Source organism: Nelumbo lutea, chromosome 5 (genome assembly GCF_056320005.1).
Source record: "Nelumbo lutea isolate HS-2025 chromosome 5, American lotus-T2T, whole genome shotgun sequence".
Taxonomy (NCBI): domain Eukaryota; kingdom Viridiplantae; phylum Streptophyta; class Magnoliopsida; order Proteales; family Nelumbonaceae; genus Nelumbo; species Nelumbo lutea.
The window spans coordinates 43,127,001-43,148,268 of record NC_142688.1 but is presented as its reverse complement, the minus strand read 5'-3'; the positions used below and the strand labels follow the sequence as shown (position 1 = coordinate 43,148,268).

Genomic DNA, 21,268 nt, shown 5'->3' with positions numbered 1-21,268 from the left:
ACAGAAGAAATGAGTCCCTAAGGTCCCTATTTATAACCGTTTAAGCCAAGCAACGGACGTACCAGATCGAATAGATCCAACGGTTCCCAAGGGTGCGATTGTTCGTATTCCGAGGCCAAAAAGTTGAGCGTGTTTTTGATGTCCGCGGAGCTTAATGCTTGCATAATGTCCATTCGTGCTCAAGACACGACCTCGCCCCCAAGGTTAAACCAATGGAGTCGATTAGATTTGAACCATTAGTTGAACCATGGTTGAGCCGATGTACGAGTTGAATCTCCTCAGCTCAGTGATACTCATGCTCCGAGTTTACCATGTCGAACTCAGGAGTGGGGGGCAATTGATAAGGGATAATTTGGCTTGTCAAATGATGTGACGACACATGAAATGATAGAGTGATGTGGTGACACCTCAATGACCTCAGTGACCTTAGACCGAGGCTTGAGTAGCTCAACTATATGCACCGATCTGCAAAGGTGCCACGTAACCTCAATCTAGAAGCAAGCCAACTGTCTCCGATCTCTTAGGGATCATGACACCATGCCAATGGAGTTCATCTTCCCCCCCCGATTTGGATGGACTTGGATAAGCCTTATCAGCTTATGCGGAGTCCATCTTCAAGTGCAAAACCAACTCTTGGTCAGACGGGTCGAGGATCTCAGACATGCATCATGAGACCCATAGTAGCTTGCCTATATAAAGGCCTTGCCTCCAGCCTTACAAAGTACACGCAACTTAGCTCTCTCAAATCTCAAGCTATATTGCTTTCAACTTTCTCAAAAACTTCCAAATCGCTAACTTAAGCATCGGAGTATCCACATCGAATAAAGCACCCTGGACACTTTGGCATCCTTTTCTTGCAGCTCGACTAGGCAACCTCGTTAGCCCGACGTCCGAGCTGTACTCCAGCAAGGAGCACCATATCGTGTATCATCAGGACTAGTTAGACCATGATATATAGTAAATAGTATACATCTATAAAAGGAGGAAATGGGGGCTCTCATATGTGAAAGGAAGAAATAGGGATATTTTTGGAAAGTAAAAAACAGATATTTTGATATCACACCATACATTAAGTCTGAATAAAAAGTGGCAACTGAACACTCTCTCTCTCTCTCTCTCTCTCTGAAATTGGTATGATGCCACTGTCATAGTTAAAAGATAAGAGGAAATGAATGCCCCCTTAGGCTGTGTTTGGATAGCAGGGTGGAAGTGGAAATTGGTGCAAATTAGTGAAGCCCTAAAAAAAGCAACTACGAGTTTTGCACATCTTTACGTTTAAATCAGTTCTTTTTCTAGAGCTGAATAATAGAGTAGATCTCATAAATCTTTTTGCTCTATGAGTTTCCATTTCCTCCCAAATCCAAACATAGCCTTAATATTTACCGTTTTTATATACAAAAGCATGCATTTGCAACATTGGATGGAAAGGAGTCATAGTAAATTACGTATAATATATTCATTGATGTTTCCTTTTAAATTCTACCAAATTGCATAATTTAAGATTCCAAAATATTTAGAAAATTATTCAAGATTAAGCATTGGTGTGAATTAGACCGATTTGGTAAAATATGAGACCATAAATATAGGATTTGTGTGTATGAATTTATTTAAATATTATACATATACATCTGCCTCATTTTTTGTACCGTTTTTTTATAACCCCTATCGAATGCACCATATGTTTTTAGTACATGTGGAATTAAACATTGAAAGAATGTTCACATCAAATAACTGACAATTGAAAGTGAATGGCCAATAACGGTGTAACAAGTTAAAAACTCATTGTAAATGGTTTTTGCAATGGTACTTGTAATACTCAATAATAACTTTTTATCAATTAAATGGATTTATTTTATTAATAAATAGCATTATAATATCTAGCATTTGCAGCTCAGTTTGTTACTGTGATGAAAATGTTAGAACAACTATAATAACAAAAAGTTTGACAGCTTGCAAGAGATTTGCTGCTTTATTTCAAGAGTTAGAATAGAAACAAGGAGAAGTTAACATGTAAGAATAGAAATAAAGAAAGAAGAAAAACCAAATGACTAATGGATGAGGTTCATGATCCTAGACAACCAAACTTTAAGTAGTTTTAACCAACACTTGAACCAAGTAGTTTTGTTATCACTTGTAAAAAGGACAATACCCAATGTTGGTCCTACCTATTTGAGATCTTCAAAGGGGTAGACTGGGTTTTGTTATCTCTTAGTAGATCCACAAAATCGAACAAATTCAGAAACTTGTTTCCTTCTTGTTATTTGGTAAATCCATAAAGAAAATGGATTAACAGAAGCCTTCTATACATGAACATATTTTTGTTATCTCTGTTAACCTTGTATTCTTTTGTTATCTGTTGTTTTGCAATTCATAGTAGCTCTCTCTTGTTGAGAAGATTATAGAAAACCTTCGGCTTTTTGTAAATTGGAATACTCATGACCTAGCATTAACATCAGCAAGTCATTGGATTAATAACTAGAAAAGTCCAGTGGAAATAGTAGATTAATGAACCACAAATGCATATATACATGGAGAGTGATCTAAAAATATGGTGACAATTATATCTTGCCTTAGCTTTGATAGGTAAGATACAATTACATGATTGTCTTGTCTAAATTGTACTTGAGTTTGTCTTTTATATGATTTGACATCAATTTTAGAAATTTTCTGAACAATATGTTATGAATCTCAATAAATTGCACTAAAAGTGGAAGTGGAACTTTGTTGCATCAAGTTGATGGAAAGTACTGGCATTGGCATTGTCAGTTCAATGACTTTGTGGCCCAAAGTGAATTAAGAAACAAAACCAATGAAGGAGAAACACCTATCACCTTGTGGGTATAAGAGATGCATAATATTATTGGGTATAGATTATAGAATAGGTATAATAACATAATAACATAACATATTGATGTTAATGGTGTCTTCACTCTAGATATCAACAATTGTAACATAAGCTTCCTTTTATCAATGTGAACACAATGATTTCTTAGCTTATAATTTTACTATTAATAATTTATTTTTTATAATTAGATTGTATGGAATAAATGCAAGGAAGTTTATAATCATTGAATGAAATTATGCATGTTGGATATTAGTTAGTCTCATTGAGACACTAGTAATGATTTTTGGAGCCCAACCCAAAAGGAACAACCATAAATTTCTAGGTAATCTACACTTATACCTTCAGATCTCTTCCACCCTCCCATTTCAACATTTTTTTGTCTCTTCTTAAGGGATTCATTTCCACTATATTCATTAGCATCTCTTTTGGAACTAGCATTTGAATAGGGTGAATCACGTTTATATAGTTAAACCGAAAAGTATTAGTGCCAAGTTGATTCAAATTTCAGATTATTTTGCTTGAACTACTCAACTTTAAGCCAACTTCACAATTCAATAAAATTAGAAAGTTATCTCAAACATTCTAAAGTAATTCCATGAGCATACATTCCTAATTACCTACATTTCGAATATAGGTTTTACTTAAAAAACAACATGAAATATAACTTGGGTTATCTGTGTATGGATGCAAGTGAAATTATGCAGTTTTAACTATAGTACAAAATAAATTATTCACTTGACTATATGGTATTAAACAACTATTCTATAGATAAATCATTTGGTTTCCTATACTATACCATATAAATTTATACTACTAACTTATGGTGACTGATATATTCACGACATAATGGAGTATGATGGACCAATGACTTCAATATGTATCTAATTCAACATAAATTATAGTTGTAATTAGAATTACATTTCTATTAAGTCAACAATCTATTTGTAAATCAGTATTTCTCTTGATATGATTACATAAATAATAGACAAATATATGAAAATGGATGAGAGAGCTAGATGGTTATGTACCTGTAATGCAAAAGCTAAATGAAGCAATGTTGATTCAGACCATGGTCTGCCAATAAACTGAAGTCCAATAGGCATCCCCAACTTATCATATCCAACCTACGAAAAGAAATTCAAATAATGTAATAATAAGGGTTTTTCATTGCAAATTAATAGTACTTAATTACTTTTTTCATGTGAAAAAAGAAAAACACATTACCGGAACTGATATAGCAGGTAACCCAAGAAAATTTCCTGCTGTTTGATATTGTACAAGTGAAGCTGAGATAATGACAAACGAGTTAAATTTCAATGGTAAATTTACACCCTATTCATTTATAAATTGTTTGGGGTAAAATCACATGAAGGGTATCAAATTGTATTGTCTTCAATTAATTAGAACTCAACATAGTAAGGTGGGAAATATTGTGTTAGATGCTACATACCTCCGCTTTTATAGTCAAAGTCACCATATTTTAGAGCATTATCATCAATTGGGTATGCGGTTATCCTATTATAAAAAGAAGTTTTGATAAATAAAAAATTTAATATTTGAGGGAATAACAATGAACAAAAACATTTCACTATTATTAATTTTCTTTTATATTATAAAGAATCAAATAAGAAACAAGGAATTGTATAAGTAGGTAGACTATACTATCCACCTAAAATTTTTATAGTAAGCTAAACATATTTGAAGAATGTGGCATTTTTGCCATTTTATACATATCATAGAGTCTTAGAACATGAATAGAAAATATTTTGAAATCTCTCCTCTAGTGTCTTTTTGGATAAAGTTTTAGCTCTTTGGCATTGCAGACTAACATTAAAATGATTACTAGGATTCCAAATATGTGTGAATGTGAAACACTTTGATATCAAAACCCATGATATAATAGTAACCCAGAAATAAATACCCAGTGGTAGGCGTAACAATGACATCTGCCCTTTTAAAGATGGACATATAGAACTGCATCTGGCGATTCCTGCCAAAGATTATACAACAATGGTATTACATTGGGACATGTTTTAAAAATCACATGAATCACAAATATACAAATAGTGACTACAAAAAAAAGGATTAATTATAAACTATGCCAATTTTAGATGGCTAATTTAGTTCGTTGAATATTAAAATCAAATCTAATACACTAGAATACAAGAATTTAGTTACATTGTAGCACATAAATTATATAGCATTGGCATATATTTAAAGATCTACATAAATCACAAATAAACATATGATGACTAATAATGAAATATGTACTATAGACTTCAGTTTTTTATGTCAAAATTAATTCCAAAAATGTTAAACTTAAGATTAATGCTTTTACAGAATCAAGGGGGCCTTTTCTACCTAATAGTAAAGATTCTATGAAACATAGTTTAAGCTTTATAGGTTAGTGTAACTTACAACATCAATATTAGAAACACATGAACTATATTACAATGTTTGCATTATAGAATTCATAACTCAAGGATTCTTTTATGACACTAGTACTATAAAACATGTTTTTGTACCATGGTTGAGACCAATAAATTTTCTTACAAAAAGAAAATTAGTTTGTAAATGTATGTCTTTTGAAGGTTATGTTTTTTTAAGACCATTGCCATTAATGTGTCACTACCATTTTCCTAATGTCGTAGTATTTCTGTTTCTATTTTTCTCGTCACAAATCCCTAGAAAACTTTCTGTGACACACCTTATATATTTACAATGTTTAGTTTTATTTCTTTCTAAAAATCATTGATTTCCCCTAACATTCAATAGTGCCAAATACAATTAGTAATCTTATAGTATCCTATTAGAGCATTTAATTCTATCAAGATAGTTGTATACATCCATTTTTGCGTTCTTCAGCACTTTGAGCTTCAAGCATGCTTCAACTAATCTTGTGGTCAATTTGGGGGTATTTTTGGAATTTTATAAAAGTTAGGGCCTCAAGGATCCAAAACCATAGGTACATAGAACCCAAAAAACCAAACCCAATGACACCAATATCACCCAAATCCGACACTGTTTACCCCTTCATCTTTAGACCCAAAGTCAGAACTGATTCCGATCATCCGATCGGAGTCATTTTGACCCAAAACCACATTTCACACCAAATTAGAAATCCAAAACCATAGGTACGTAGGGCCCAAAAAACCAAACCCAATGACACCAATATCATCCAAATCCGACACTATTTACCCCTTCATCTTTAGACCCAAAGTCGGAACTGGTTCCGATCGTCCGATCAAAGTCATTTTGACTCAAAACCATATTTCACACCAAATCAGAAATCCAAAACTATAGGTACGTAGAGCCTGAAAATCCAAATCTAACGACACCAAGATCACCCAAATCCAACACCGTTTACCCCTTCATCTTTATACCCAAATCCAGAACCGATTCCGATCGTCCGATCGGAATCATTTTGACCCTAAACCGCATTTCACACCAAATCAGAAATCTAAAATTATAGGTACGTAGAGCCTGAAAATCCAAATCTAACAATACCAAGATCACCCAAATCCAACACCATTTACCCCTTCATCTTTATACCCAAAGCCAGAACTGATTCCAATCGTCCGGTCGAAGTCATTTTGACCTTAAACCACATTTCACACCAAATCAGAAATCCAAAACTATAAGTACATAGAGCCTGAAAATCCAAATCCAACGACACCAAGATCACCCAAATCCAACACCGTTTACCCCTTCATCCTAAGACCCGAAGCTGAAACCGATTATGATCGTCCAATTAGAGTCATTTTTAAACCTTATCCTCATTTCACATCAAATCCAAAATCCGCAACCATAGGTACGTAAAGTCCGAAAATCCAAATCCAACGACACCAAGATCACCCAAATCCGACACTGCTTACCCCTTCATATCAAGACCCAAAACCGAAACCGATTTCGATCGTCCAATCGGGATCATCTCTAATCCCGAAATCTTAACCCCCATAAAATCTGAAATCCAACCTTATAGATGGATAGAGCTCGAAATTCTAAGTCCAACGGTACCATGATCATCCAATTCCGACACCGTTAGCACCTCTATCTTAAGACCCGAAGTTAGACTCGATCCAGACCCTCCGTTTAGAATCCTCTTCACAATAACTTCGAACCTAGGGCATTCCACGACCTAAACTTCCCCTCAGCCTCTAAAAACATCTTAAAAATCTAAGATTTGACCAGCTATGGCTTCACTCTTTGTCTTGATTGATTGAGAGAATCCCTCACAAAGCTGTCTTGATAATCCATTCTCTCAATCAATTTCCCTCCAAGAACCATTCAAACATCAGCCATTGATCTCCCTTATCTTCCATCTCAGCCCTCCATTCCCCTCTCAAAAAATCTATAAATACCACCCCTTTCTCATATCCAAAACACAGAGAAGAAAAACCTAGAGATATGATCCTACACTCACTAGCCCAAAGAATACCCCCTTCACATCCCAAACAGCTCCAACCTTCCCTAACTCACTCCCCACCTCCTATCACGTCCCTTGGATCCCTCCATAATAGTATCAGTCCAAAGCACAAATTGTCAAGGAAGAAAGCATGAAGCATGTTTGAAACAACGGCACCACATGCTTTCAATGGATCATCTACATAATTTGGGGCACATTCTTCATAACCTATAGCACTCAAGAGGCATGGTAAACAACTGAAGTTAGAAGTTGATACACATTAAAGATAATGGTGGCTGGACCAAGCAATGCGCATGGAGTTCTTCCTTTCCTTTGTCATTCCAGATATGTTCACTTCTTTAAATTTTCTTGATTTACCTATTCTTGTTGTTGATGTTCATACCATTTATATTGCATCGATTACATTAGTTGTTTTCTAGACAATTCAGAATTAGCCTATTAGCTTTGCAAAGACAACAATCTCATGGATTGCATCTGATTTCCCCCACTCTTCTTTGTCCGTTTCTTTTATAACTTCTATTTTGTCTTATAGTTATATACTAATTTTCAAATTCGATGGTTGTGTGCATGCATTCATTTTCTTTGTTTTAATCGTGTAAACCACTTTAGAATTTTAACACATCTATCCTTAGCATCGACATTCGGCATCAGCATCACTTTCACTTCTTTTACACTTAGCATTGAACATGTTTTAACCGAAATCTCATCTCCCCCTTTTCTGTTTTAAATTTTAGAGTGAAGGTCCAAGTTTATTTAATTATTTAGTTATTTAGCTTGTTTCATTGGACATACAATCCCACTCTTCCAATCTGTCCGTTTTTTTTTTCTAATTCTTTTTATTTTTAGCTTCTTTTTCTTTTTTTTCTTTTTTCTTTCTTCCTTTGTCCTCTTAGTACAACAAGCATTGCGGTTATTCCTTTTTTTTTTCAAAACTCATTGTATTGTTGCCCCTATCAACGTTTACGTTCTCAGCATGTAATGGGTTTGATGTGAGTGGACTTCAAATCCTCGTCTAAGCTTTTACTTAAACACCTAATCCATTGTTCGTGTACTTTCTCCTCCCTTAGTCCATTGTATTAGTTGGTTCAGTCCTTTCACCTTCACGTTATCACATTATCTAGGGTCTTGAGTAGTTATTATTTAACCCCTCATACCAATAAACATCGCAGCTAGTATGTGTTTTAGTAGTTTAAGTTGTAGATTTCTTCATTCCTCATGCATAAACATTTGTTTAGGTAGGAACTCCTAGTATTGGTCAAAATCATTTAGCTTTTTCATGGTTTAATTGTCCATTGGTTTTCCAGTTAGCAATCCATTCAGCATTTAAGTTTTCCCCCCTAAGTGTTTATTGTTGCTTTTTCTAGTCTTGCATTCTAGAGTACATTTGCATTGCTTGCCATTAGGATTTCATTAATTTCTATTTTCTCACTTCCTTTAGCCATAGCTTACATACTTTAATCATTAAATCATTTTCCCTTCTCTTGATTATTTTAGTGACTTATGCTCCTTGGTGTTTTTTATTGTTTACATTTTCTTAGTTTCAATGTGTATTTTCTTTTAATTGCCCAAGATTATAAAAATTTTCTAGGAACATTGGTGAATTAGAGGCCGGTTCAACCAGGCGTGTGTAGGGTGCCTAACACCTTCCCACACCGTACCTTGGTCCCCGAACTCTAAGAACCTCATCCCCATTGAGCAACGAGTCACCAAGAAAACAAAATATTTTTCTTAAAAAAACCCGGGTTTTCCTAAATTCCCAATTCCAAAAATTTAGGTGGCAACTCCAAAATCCGTACAAATCCATCCCCCCTCTAAGTCGAGTAGCCACAATAGTGATTCCTTCTCTTTAGCTTGACAAGAGCTATAAATTAAAACTCTTCTTTTGGTTGAGCGGAATTGCAATAATGACTTTGAATAGAGTATTGGTTTATAATAACCCAGGGAGGTTTTTGACATACATTAAGAAGGGACCAAGCAACATTTAATTTCTTGTACCACCATCTTGAGATGGATCATTAGGTGGTTGAATGTCATAGATGATGACTTGACAAAATTGGAGGTGAATTAAGAAACGATGTGAGTTTTGATTATATGGTTTTACTATTTATAAAACCTTAAAGTTGTTTTTTGGTAAATTTCTTAAATTACCCTTAAGATTTAGAAAATTGACTAACTATACCCCTACTCTTATTGATTTTGATAATTGACTAAATCTTCCTTACTTTTAGTATTCAATAATGAAAGGATTAAAAAGACTATTTTGCCTATTATTCTTCAAAGTGAAACTTTTGATACTTTATTGAAAGTGAGAACTTCAAACAAAACTCATTTGAAGATGTCAAAAATGATGAACCAATTCTTGTCAATCAATTCTAGTTTATCAAATAAATAACGATACAAGGGAAGGGAAAGAGAGAATAAGGAGGGAAAGATAGACATTGAAATATTTTGAAGGGGTGTTTTGAAGGAGGACAAACCAAGGTAGGTGAACTATTAGTACAAGAGATCTCTGAGACCTACTACAGTCTGCTCTCCTTCGGGCAAATACCATGACAAAAGATTTTGTTTATGACAAACGGAAAGCCTATGAATTTTGTTCAAAATCTTGGTAATCTTGAAGGGGTGTAGTGTTTCCTTCGACCTAGGTCCGTTGTTTTCATTTGGAAAGATGGTAGTCTATGTAGTGTTTCCTTCGACCTAGGGAAATAGTTGAGGTCCAAGAGTGAACTAACGAGCGCCGCCATTGCTGCTAGGTCCGTTGTTCTCATTTGGAAAGATGAATGCCCTTGTCACGTCGATGACGATTGATGATAGAGAGTGTTCCTCCCATAACCAGTCAACAGAGTGGGTTTTGTCCTTCAGAGGGAAAGGCAATGGCCCGGCCTCAATCAAGGATTGAAGTCATGGGTATTTCCGATCGCCTAACTCCTACCAGAATTATATCACTCATTTTTCAATTTAAACTATTTGTTTGTCTCCAATTTGATGCTAGAATCAAGACAACTAAACCCTAGGTGGATGCGAAAACTAATGTCCATGGGGATACGATAATAGTTTATGTGGATACCATGAACCCTAGGAAATCCTCTACTGGTCTAACCATACCTCATCAATGCTTGCCAATGGTGATGATGGGAAAGATTAAGAGAAGATCACTGTTGAGGATTTGTTGTTCTCGTAAGAAGAAAATGGAAGAAAAGAAAGATGGAAAGGAAAAGGGGAAAATAGGAAAGGAGAGAAAGAGAGAAATCGGAGTGGAAGATGATGGAATGTTAGCCTCCGCTGGTTTGAGTAGAGAAGATGGTGATCTTTGCCGGAAATGATATTTTGAGTATAATTTAAAATTAAATCAAACACGTGAAGTTATGTGTAAACGGTTTGGGACAGAGACTTAACAAGAAGGGAGTTGTGTGACAATTTTCAAAAAAGTAGGGGTATTTTAAGGCAACATTGAACATAGGGGTATAATTAGTTAATTTCCTAAACCCTAGGGTTAGTTTAAGAAATTCACCCTTTTTATTAAAACCCATTATGTACAATATTTTCTCTAATCTCTCTGTCCTATTATTCTCCCTTTGATTAAATACATATACATATAGCATCTTCTTACATAAACCTTCTAAATATTGGAGATGTTGCATGATGTGACAGTCTTGAATTTTGGAAAATGAGGAGTCATATCTATATCTCCCTTATATGTGAATCCATGAACTTTTTGTATTAAGAAATTTAAGCTTTTAATTAAATTTTAGTGTTTCAAACTTTTAAATAACTTTATTTATTTAAGATAAAAGTATAAAGTAGATTTTGCTTTGTTTCTTGTTGGAATTTGTTCACATGGAACAATTTCTTTTTATTTTGTTTTGTGTTTTATGAAAACATTGTCTTTTCTTTTTCCCTCTTGTTGTTATTTTAGGGGACACTTTGTGTCCCACATTTCGTAAATAAACTTTTCTAGAGAGTATGAGTGTGGGGATAATATTTGTCTTAGGTTGGGGGTTACCACACACGCATGCACATGTCAGGTCAAGTCCAACTTAGCTATCACATACATGCATGTCAACCCACTACATTGCATCGTGCCATGCTATGTTGAGCACATGCACATGTTTGTAGCCCCTTCACAGGTTATCTTTATTTTCATTTTTCCTTTATGTTTTTAAGGATTACTTTTGCAATGAAAGAATTTATGAGTTGTAGATTTATTCGAATTTGTTAAGGGTGGTGGAGTTATAACCATCCACTTGTTGGAGTCTATTATAAGTCTTTTGTGTGAGATTACTTCACATAAAAAAAAAAAAAAAAAAAAAAAAAACATAAGGGAGAAACACAGAACACTAAAGTGATTTATTTGCTTCTTGCTTATTTTTGTTTTATTCACTCATAGACAATACTAGAGGTTCACCATTGGTCTGCAGATATAACAACTCGTTGAGCTTAACCATTATATACTAGAGTTTGGATGTCATTAACAAAAGAATTGAGAATATTGCCCACAAGGAGGCAAAAACATATTCAAAGACAATATTGCTATGGCGTACCTTGATCACAAACGATAAGTTTTTCTTTCTTTTTTATTATAGATTACACAACTACTGTTGATTGCTTTGTTTCAAACATCTTGGGTGTGTTTTACACAGTTATGTCGCCATTTCACACCTTTGTATTGTTCTTCCAAGCATTTTTAACACCTTCATAATTGTGTTTTATACCATTAATTGCATTTTATGTCTCTATATTAGTTATGCTTGAGATATCTTAGATGTTTTACATTTGATTTATATTAGATTTATTGTTTAAATCAGATTTATACCCCTATTGTCCACAAACCTTCGTAAGTACAACATTTAAACCACCTTTAGTAGAGAAAACCCATTTTGCATTCATTTTGCTATAATGATAAGGGTTTTCACCTATTTAAAAAAAAAAAAAAACATGATGCTTGTACAAAGAGAAATTAGTAAGTACACCTTAACAAAGTATGTAGTATCAAACACCAATGGCAAAACTCTACAACAAAAAGTGAGTAAATAAATATGCAATTGGATTCCACAACTATATTCCTTTAAAAAGAATAATAGCAACTTTCCTTTTACTTAAATTGAATATAATTTATGAGCATATTGCCTAATGATTAAAGTACACCACATAATTTTTTAGATGCATCATTAAATTGATTAACAAATATTTATCAGTGACCATTATTAGAAAATATCATGTTACCAGAATTCTAGATATTGAGATATTTTCATGACTTTCAATCAATAATATAAGAAAAGTTTATAGGATACCTAATTCTCTGGGCAATCAAATACTCTTTACTACTGAAAGAACTGTATAATCGAAGTGCCACCCTTGCATCACACCCCAACTCTGTTCTATCCCTAGTACAATAAGAGGTTGTGGTATCAGTATTCATACTTTTTATATTTTTATCAAACAAAATGCCAAATAGAACGCGATTGCTAGAGATAACCTACATGTTCTTTAGATGAGGACTAATTGCTGCATAACATTCAGAACCGATTGTCAGATAATGTGCAATGCGCATCACTTCTATCTCTGGTATGGTAACATCTATAGTCTTGCATGTTAAAAAGGCTTAAGAAAATTAGGATTGTACTAGCAACATTGGGATATATTTATGGATTTCTGTCACTTTTCAATATTAAAAACAACCCTTTTATGGCAATATGGTATAATTTTTACTTGTGATAAATAAAAGGATGTATAAGCCCACTAAAAAAGCATAAATAAAGTATTACAAAAATGTGAACTAATAAGGGTAACGCTGAATTAATAAACATTTAAATACCTCCCATCCATAATGCTCATATAGCTGGTCCAATGCTTGGTTACAGCAACTTTTAATGTCATCACTACAATCATTAAACCACTATTTGACCCAAAGAAATAAAAATAACATTAGAATAACATGATTCATGAATTTTATTAAATGAACAAGTAATCAAACTATTACATGTAATTAAGTGGCATTCTAATTAATGAACATTGACATGGAATTTGAGGATATAAGGAAATGGATATCATTTCCTTTTTATTGTCATTAGATGAGGGGATTGTAAACTAACAATTTCTTCCAATTTTAGTGGATATGAAATCCCTTTGGATGGATGTTACTAACTTCAAAACCTCCCTGTAGGATGAACCTAGATAATATTTTGCTTCCATTTTTGCACCTTGGTCCAAATACAACCTTAAATTTTGTATAAATTGAATTCTAATAGTAGAATCACAAACCTTTGTGTACTTTGCCAATCTATATCGAGTAGAATTTGTAGATTTCAACAGTGGTAGATTTATTTTGGGCTGTATGTGATCCAAAAATCATGAGCAAAATTAGCCAATTATGGCATATGGTTATTCAAAGAAGTAAAGGACATATTCAAGAAAGAATTGTCATAGTAGAATATGAATTTTAACATTATGAATGTATTCATTCCTTTTAAAATGTAAATAAAATATTAGGTAGTGTAAAATCATAATTACTGCAAAAGTTAACCAAAGCAAAAATTAAACTATTTGTCTCTCCTACAAGTCAATGAGAGACACTCATTCTAATTGATTGGGTACTACTCCCTTATTACAATAAACGTGGATTTCTCTATTTTTTTCAATAGGGATGTGCCCTAATTTATCAAAAATGGAATGTGCTCAAATTATCCCCAAAAATAAAAATATTGATTTAGATATTCAACATGGTAAAGGAAGAAATTGAACTTTGGAGAAAAGAATGCAAATATACTATACCGATAAAGTAGTGAGTTGATTTGGTGGAAGCTTCCCACTGATAGCTGCATAACTAAAAACAAATAATAATTGTTAGCTACAAAGGTGAAACATAAATTAGACTCATAAATTAAAAACAAATTGAGTACTAGTTGATGTATTAGACAAACCACCCAGTCAACCAGTAAATTATAAGTTGTATGAATAAAATTCTCATTTTTTCTATATTTCTTATTCAGACATATGTAATGGTAGGGATAATGTATAAGATTTATGGGAGGAAAGCAAATTAGCCTTTATGATCTTAAAAACTAAGGATACCAAATGTGAGATAATTATTTAAACTTTTACTAAAGCTCGTGCTTTAGTCCTTATGCAAAGATTATATATAAATAGTAAAAGGGTCAACCAACCACTAAACCATTTGACTCTCTTCGATATTGTTTTTCTTCTAATTCTGTTTTATTTTTTTCCTTCTTTGCCCCTCCTCAATTCAAATATATTATCCCCTTAATTCTAATTTTGTTGAATAAGGTCATCCTATGTAGTCATCCTCTTGGTCCTAATTTTCTTTATAAATATGTGTTTAAGGATCTAAGCTTGTTATCTTATGCAAAGGGTAACACCAATATACTTACTATCCTATTTCCACTTCTGTGTTTTATGAGATATTATCCCCTCTCTATGATGCTTTTATCTCTTCTGTTCTATTTTTTATGTCTATTTCTTTTATTGTTGTTGAAAATTTTGCACATAAGAACTAATTAATCTTCTCAAAGGAAAAAAATAAATGGACATTAAACAGGTGTTGAAGGTTAACATAAGGTTAATAGGGTTGCTAAAAGGCACAAAGAAAAATTATTTCCAGAACCAAGGTGCTAATAAAAGCTAACTTTTCCTAATATTATTTTAAGATATATATAGTGCTAGTTGTCTAGTAGAAAGATATCTTCTCTTTTTCCACTTTTCTCTATCATATGTTATCTCCCTAATTTCCTCCTTTTAAAAAACCTAGTTGGTAATTAATGGTATGGAATCAGTTTCAAGTAGATAAGGGTTTCATTATTTTGTGACTTTACTGATATATGCTTATAGTGAATTTTAATTTTATGGCTTACTCTTTTATTCTATTATTAATAAAAGAAGAGCGAAGCATATGCCATTTTTGGCTGAATAGAGATGATAAATTTGTCTCAACTTCTAAAGAATAAATCAAAATGAATAGTTTGCTATAGAAATAAAACTAACACAATAATTGCATCTTCAACTGTTCCTGCAAGTATTCCAACCATTCCCACTGTCCAATTCAAAGGAAGAACACTGAGAAGCAACAAAGGAAAACTTTAGAACTTAGAAACAAAAACAATGAATCCCACAAAAAATGTTAGTTATAGAGTAGTTGTAACACACCCTAAGTGAGAAACACGTCCAAAAGTTGGCTTGAAACCAACAATGCCACAAAGCGAAGCAGGCAACCGAACAGAACCTAAACAACCATTAAAAATGTTAGGTTTTACAATCATTCTAATTTGGAACTCTAACAACATTTTTTTCAACTCCACGTAGAAGTCTAGTGTATGGATGCATCCATTATGAAGTTTGTAGGTTATATATAAAACCAAAAGAAACTAGTTTAGGAGGAGTAGAAATCCATAAGCTTCTTATATTTTTAGATTGCATCGCTTGGGTGCCTTGGCACATTGAAAACTATGATACAAATAGGATTTTCTTCATGCAATCTTAACTAAAACTATAATACCACTCTAATATGTTCATACCTTATAAGGTCATTTTAAAATTATAAAACCACTTAAGTAAGTTCATACAGTTTTCAATACATAAGAAAAGTCTATAGTGTGTACAAATCTGGTGCAATGCTAAAAAAAGGAAATAAAAAAAAAAAGAAAAAGAGAAAAAAGAAAGATACAAGTTTAATGGGAAAGCGATGGGATAAAATACAAACTCTAAAAATATCCATCATTGGTTGTTCTTTTTTAGAAAAGGTAATGTAAATTTATTCAGCATAGAGAAACAAACGCAAACCACAAATCAGACCCTAGAAGGCAGTCTGAAAAGCAGCCAGGATTACAACCTCCACCAGGAGCAAGATTGAAACAAAACAGGCATGCCAAGGTCTCTGAATTCCCTAGAAATGGAAATCCAAGAGATCAACTTGCCCACAACTCTCTGAATTACATCATCAAGACCCTTAGACCTATTACAGAAGATTCTACTATTCCTTTCAGCCCAAATGAACCGCAGGACAGCAGCTGGGATTGTCTTCCACATTAGCTTCCCTCTATTGCTTAGACCCTTCAACTTCCAGCAACAAAGGTGATCTTTTACTGATTTTGGCAAGACCAACTTAGCACCCAAAGCTTTAAGAAAATGCATCCAAATCTGAAAGGAGAACAGACAATGAAGACATAAATGCTCTGTAGTTTCTGCAGCAGTCCCACATAGAACAAAATTTGAATCCAGAATTGGAATACCTCTTCTCAACAAATTAGACCTGGAGAGACATTTGTTAAGGGCCATCACCCAAACCAGAAAGTTGGATTTTGAAGGACTCAAAGGATTCCAGATCTGCCCAGCTAGAAACTCAGAAAGCCCCACGTTACATAATTTATCAGCCATGGACTTCAAAAAAAAAAAAAAAAAAACCCTCCTGCTTCCATTTCTAGAACCACATATCCTCCCCAAGCACACCAATCTTCTAATTAAGCAGAAGTGACATCAGCTCCAAGAATTCTTCCAGCTCCCAATCAAACAAATTTCTCCTTAAAAGAGGGGACCAAGTAACTGAATTCTCAATCAAAGATAAGTAATCGGCCACATTAGCCTCTTGATTAACTGCACATCTAAAAAGCTGAGGGAAGGAACCTGCAAGGGGGCTTTCTAAACACCATTTATCTTTCCAGAATTTAGTTCTATCACATTTACCCACAATCACAGAAATCCCTTCCCCGGAAATAGGAAAGTTCCTCATAATTCCTTTCCACAGAGAATTGCCCCAATTAGGAGGGGGATCTCTGGTTCTCTAGTTTCCCCAATCAAACCCATATTTTTCAGCAATGAGAGATCTCCACCAAGCATTTCTCTTAGCCGAGAATCTCCAAATCCATTTACACAAAAGAGCAGTATTGAAATTCTTCAATTTCCTTATTCCTAGCCCACCTTCAGTTTTAGGGAGACAGACTTGGTCCCAATTGACTAGATGAACCTTATGATCCTCCTCCCAGCCCCTCCAAAGGAAATTTCTCTAAAGCTGCTCCAGCCTTTTAGCAACACCAACCGGGATAGGGATAAGGGATAAGAAATAAGTTGGCAGATTTGAGAGTACTTTTGATAAAGGTTACCCTTCCTCCAAAAGAAAGATATTTAGCCTTCCAAGATGAAAGTTTTCTCTCGATTCTCTCAATGACTAGATCCCAGATCGAGGAAGAGAGCCAGTTAGCCCCCAAAGGGAGACCCAAATACTCCACAGGAAGAAAGTCAGTCTTACAGGCCAAAACCTCAACACACTCTTCTAAATTACAAACGTGCCCCACTGGAATGATAGAACTTTTGTTCAAATTCACCTTTAGCCCAGAAACCACTTCAAACCATATTAAAATACCAAGAATGAGATTCAATTGGGACAGTGATGCATCCATAAAGCACAAGGTGTCATCAGCAAACTGGAGAATATTGACCTTTTCTCCCCCCAAACAAATAGCAAATCCTTCCCAACTGCCATCATCAGCTATCCTCTTACAAAATAGGGTCAAAATTTCCATTACACATATAAAAAGCAAAGGAGATAGAGGGTCCCCCTACCTCAGCCCCCTAGAGCTTTCAAAAAAGCCTGATGATTGCCCATTGATCAACACTGAAAACTTAGGAGAGGTAGTATAAACTTTAATCCAATTTCTCCACTTCTGCCCAAAGTTCATTTGTTGCAAGACTGAGTAAATACACCTCCAGTTAACATGATTATAAGCCTTCTCAATATCTAACTTGCATATTAAACTTGGAACTCCCTCTCTTCTTCTTGAGTGAATTAATTCACTAGCAATGAAGGCCAAATCAAGCATCTTCTTACCAGGGACAAAGGCACTTTGATTGTTAGAAATGACACTTCCTAACACCCCTTTCATTCTCTTAGCAAGGACTTTATCCAGAATCTTATAAAAGCTGTGAAGGAGGCTGATTGGCCTGAAGTCTTTCACATTTACAGCCCCTTCAATTTTTGGGATATGAGTGATGAAGGTAGATTCAATGCTGTGCGGACATCTTGGTAGTTGGCTGGTGATGACTTCAAAAGGACTTTGATTGGTGGAGGAGCTCTTTTGTGTGTTGACGGAGAACTGTGCAATGTCCAGCAATCGAACCCAATTCTTCTGTGTAGCTTATATAAAATGGCGGAGGTACTCTTCAAGGAGGGAGTTCATTCTCTTTGTCTTCTCATCTGACTCTGGATGGCTGCTGCTAGAGAAGTTCAAGTTCGAGCCAAGAAGCTTCTGTCCAAAAAGCACTAGTGAATCGGGGATCCCGATCACTAACAATGTACTGTGGGACTACCCAATATTTCACCACGTGCTTAAAGAAAAGGTATGCCGTGTCTTCAGCTGAAAGGTGCCTTGGTGCTGGGGTGAAAGTGGCATACTTGGAAAATCTATCAACGACAACAATGATAGATGCATAGTCTCCCACTTTAGGAAGACCGCTGATGAAGTCCATGGAAACACTCTCCCAAGGTTGTGAGGGAGTTGGAAGAGGTTGTAGGAGTCCAAGAGGCTTGGAATGCTCAGGCTTGTCTTGCTGGAAAATCAGGCATGTCCTTGTGTATTCTCGAAGATCTTGCTCCATACGAGGCCAATAGTAGGCATGTTGTAGAAGTGCCAAGGTACGCTGCCACCCAGGGTGTCCTGCCCATAAGCTGCCATGACATTCACATAGGAGAGTCTTCCTCAAGTCTTCAACTCTCGGTACAAATATCCGCCTTCCCTTTGTCAAAAGAAGGCCTTCTTCAACCCAAAACCGCCTAGTCTTCCCTTCACGAGCCGCTGTCAATAGGCTCTGAGCAATGGAGTCCTTCTGGAGTCCTTCCTTGATGCTTAATGAGGTCCAGTTTGATCTGGCTTTGAGAGGGACCTTCACCTGTGGATAGTGCTGCAAGCTCGGCCTCCCTGCTAAGTGCATCAGCAACCCTGTTCATCGGCTCTGGCTTGTACTCTAGTGTCACGTCAAACTCCGCTAAGAAATCTTGCCATCGAGCTTGCTTAGGGCTCAACTTCTTCTAGCAGTGGACGATGGTTGTCATCTCCTTCTCTTGCACAGTGTACCTCCTCTGTATATCATTCAATTTGCGGCTTTCAAAGGCGATGGGATGTCCTTGCATCAAGACCCCACCAATGGCAAAATTAGAAGCATCTGTGTGTAGCTCATACGGCTTGCTTGGATCAGGCAAGTCGAGGACAGGTTCTGTTGAGACAACTCTCTTCAAATCATCAAAAGCTGTTTGGCAACATTCACTCCAGGTCCACGTACTAGTCTTCTTCAGTAAGTTGGTGAGGGAAGTGGCTCATACTGAGAATCCAGAGATGAATCTTTGATAGTAGTTCACGAGGCCAAGGAAGGAGCAAAGTTTGGTGACCCCGGTGGGCGGTGCCCAATCTTGAATGGCCTTGACTTTAGCTGGATCCATACTGATTGTGCCTGCTCAGATTATATGTCCGAGGAAGGCCATCTCTTCTGTGGCGAAAGAACATTTGTCCTTCTTAACAAACCGGTTGTTGTCCCGCAAGACCTGGAAAACAGTACAGAGGTGGTCAACATGTTCCTCCAAGGTTCTACTGTAAATTACAATATCGTCAATATACACAACCACAAATTGGTCTAGGTAGGGATGAAATATTTTGTTCATCAATGTACAAAAGGTGGCTGGAGCATTGGTGAGCCCAAAGGGCATGACCCGAAGTCAAAGGACCCATATCGGTTAACACAAATTGTTTTGTGTTCATCTCCTTTGGCTATACGCACTTGATAGTACCTCGACCTCAAGTCTAGCTTGGTGAAGTACTTGGCCCTGCTGAGCTAGTCAAAGATGTCGGCCACCAAAGGTATGGGATATTTGTTCTTGATGGTGAGCTTGTTGAGAGCTCGGTAGTCAATACAGAGCCGAAGAGATCCATCATGCTTCTTTTGAAACAGGACTGGTGCTCCAAAAGGGGCCTTAGAAGGCCGAATCAATCCAGCGTCCAACAACTCATTCAACTGCTTTCGTAGCTCGGCCAGCTCAGGAGGAGACATTCTGTATGGCGGGCGCGTCGGTGGTTTGGTTCCAGGCTCCAACTCAATCTTGTGATCAACTGCTCTCCTTGGGGGAAGCTTCTTCGGCAATGTGGGAGGTATGACATCCTGGAATTCTTCTAGTGCCATTGTAATCGCTGGCGGGATATGCCCGATGGTGGGTCAGGCAGGTCGGAGTCCATCAATGTGGCTAGGTAAGTGGCCTCTCCTTTCCTTACTCCATCCTTGAGTTGCAATGCTGAGAGCATCTTGGGGGTGGACGTTGTCTCTGGCACAACTGGAACCATGCAAGGAGCTTGATCTTCGAATATGCACACTTTGTTGAGGAAAGGCATGGGCACCGCCTTTACTTGAGTTAAGAAGTCCATGCCGAGAACAACCTGAAAATCATCCATAGGCACGACTGAGAGGTCTATCATCCCTTCCCAGTCACCAAGTTGCAAGACCACCCCATGAGCTACACTTTGTATGGGTTTGGCATTAGAGTTCACAACCTTCAACCATCCGACTTCCTTGGTAGGTGCAAGTTCTACTCGGGATGCCTCCTCCATAGAGATAAAGTTGTGGGTAGCACCTGTATCCACCATGGCTCTTGTGGGCTTACCATTCAAGCGAATGTCTACATACATCAGTCCCTTCGGCTTGAACTTCGATGCTCATTGCGGGCTCGTCTTCTTCTTCATTGCATTGAGTCTTCATAGAGCCCCCATTCTTGTCTCCCCTGGTTCCTTCTCCTCCTCGCTATGCTCATCATCACTAAGCTTTGCAAGCAAGGCATTGAGCTCCCCCCGACTAGGACAATCCTTAGTCCAATGTTTTCCCTCACAGATGAAGCATGGTGCCGGAGGTGTTCTCTTCACAAACTAGCCACCCCTGTATCCAGAGTCTCCTTCGGGTCTCCTGTAGAACTTAAAAGTGTTGGGTTTACTTGGCCCAGAGTCTCCCTTGGGCGC

General features: G+C 36.1%; 1 protein-coding gene across 2 annotated transcripts in view; it reads right to left on the bottom strand.

Moving 5' to 3' along the window:
* Positions 1-1,827: 1,827 nt before the first annotated feature.
* LOC148852016 (fatty acid amide hydrolase-like) overlaps positions 1,828-21,268 on the bottom strand; it is a 34,338-nt gene continuing 14,897 nt past the window's right edge. Inside the window, exons 9-20 of one of the 2 annotated variants that reach the window (XM_088944935.1) lie at positions 15,432-15,507; positions 15,270-15,341; positions 14,043-14,094; positions 13,533-13,601; positions 13,087-13,167; positions 12,752-12,855; positions 12,563-12,655; positions 4,767-4,835; positions 4,296-4,360; positions 4,070-4,131; positions 3,874-3,969; positions 1,828-2,440 (exon numbers count right to left, since the gene is read on the bottom strand). In XM_088944935.1, coding sequence (XP_088801061.1) covers positions 2,369-2,440; positions 3,874-3,969; positions 4,070-4,131; positions 4,296-4,360; positions 4,767-4,835; positions 12,563-12,655; positions 12,752-12,855; positions 13,087-13,167; positions 13,533-13,601; positions 14,043-14,094; positions 15,270-15,341; positions 15,432-15,507 — 911 coding nt within the window. In that variant the 3' untranslated portion in view covers positions 1,828-2,368. The remainder of the gene's footprint in view (positions 2,441-3,873; positions 3,970-4,069; positions 4,132-4,295; positions 4,361-4,766; positions 4,836-12,562; positions 12,656-12,751; positions 12,856-13,086; positions 13,168-13,532; positions 13,602-14,042; positions 14,095-15,269; positions 15,342-15,431; positions 15,508-21,268) is intronic. The other variant, XM_088944936.1, reaches the window with a different exon arrangement.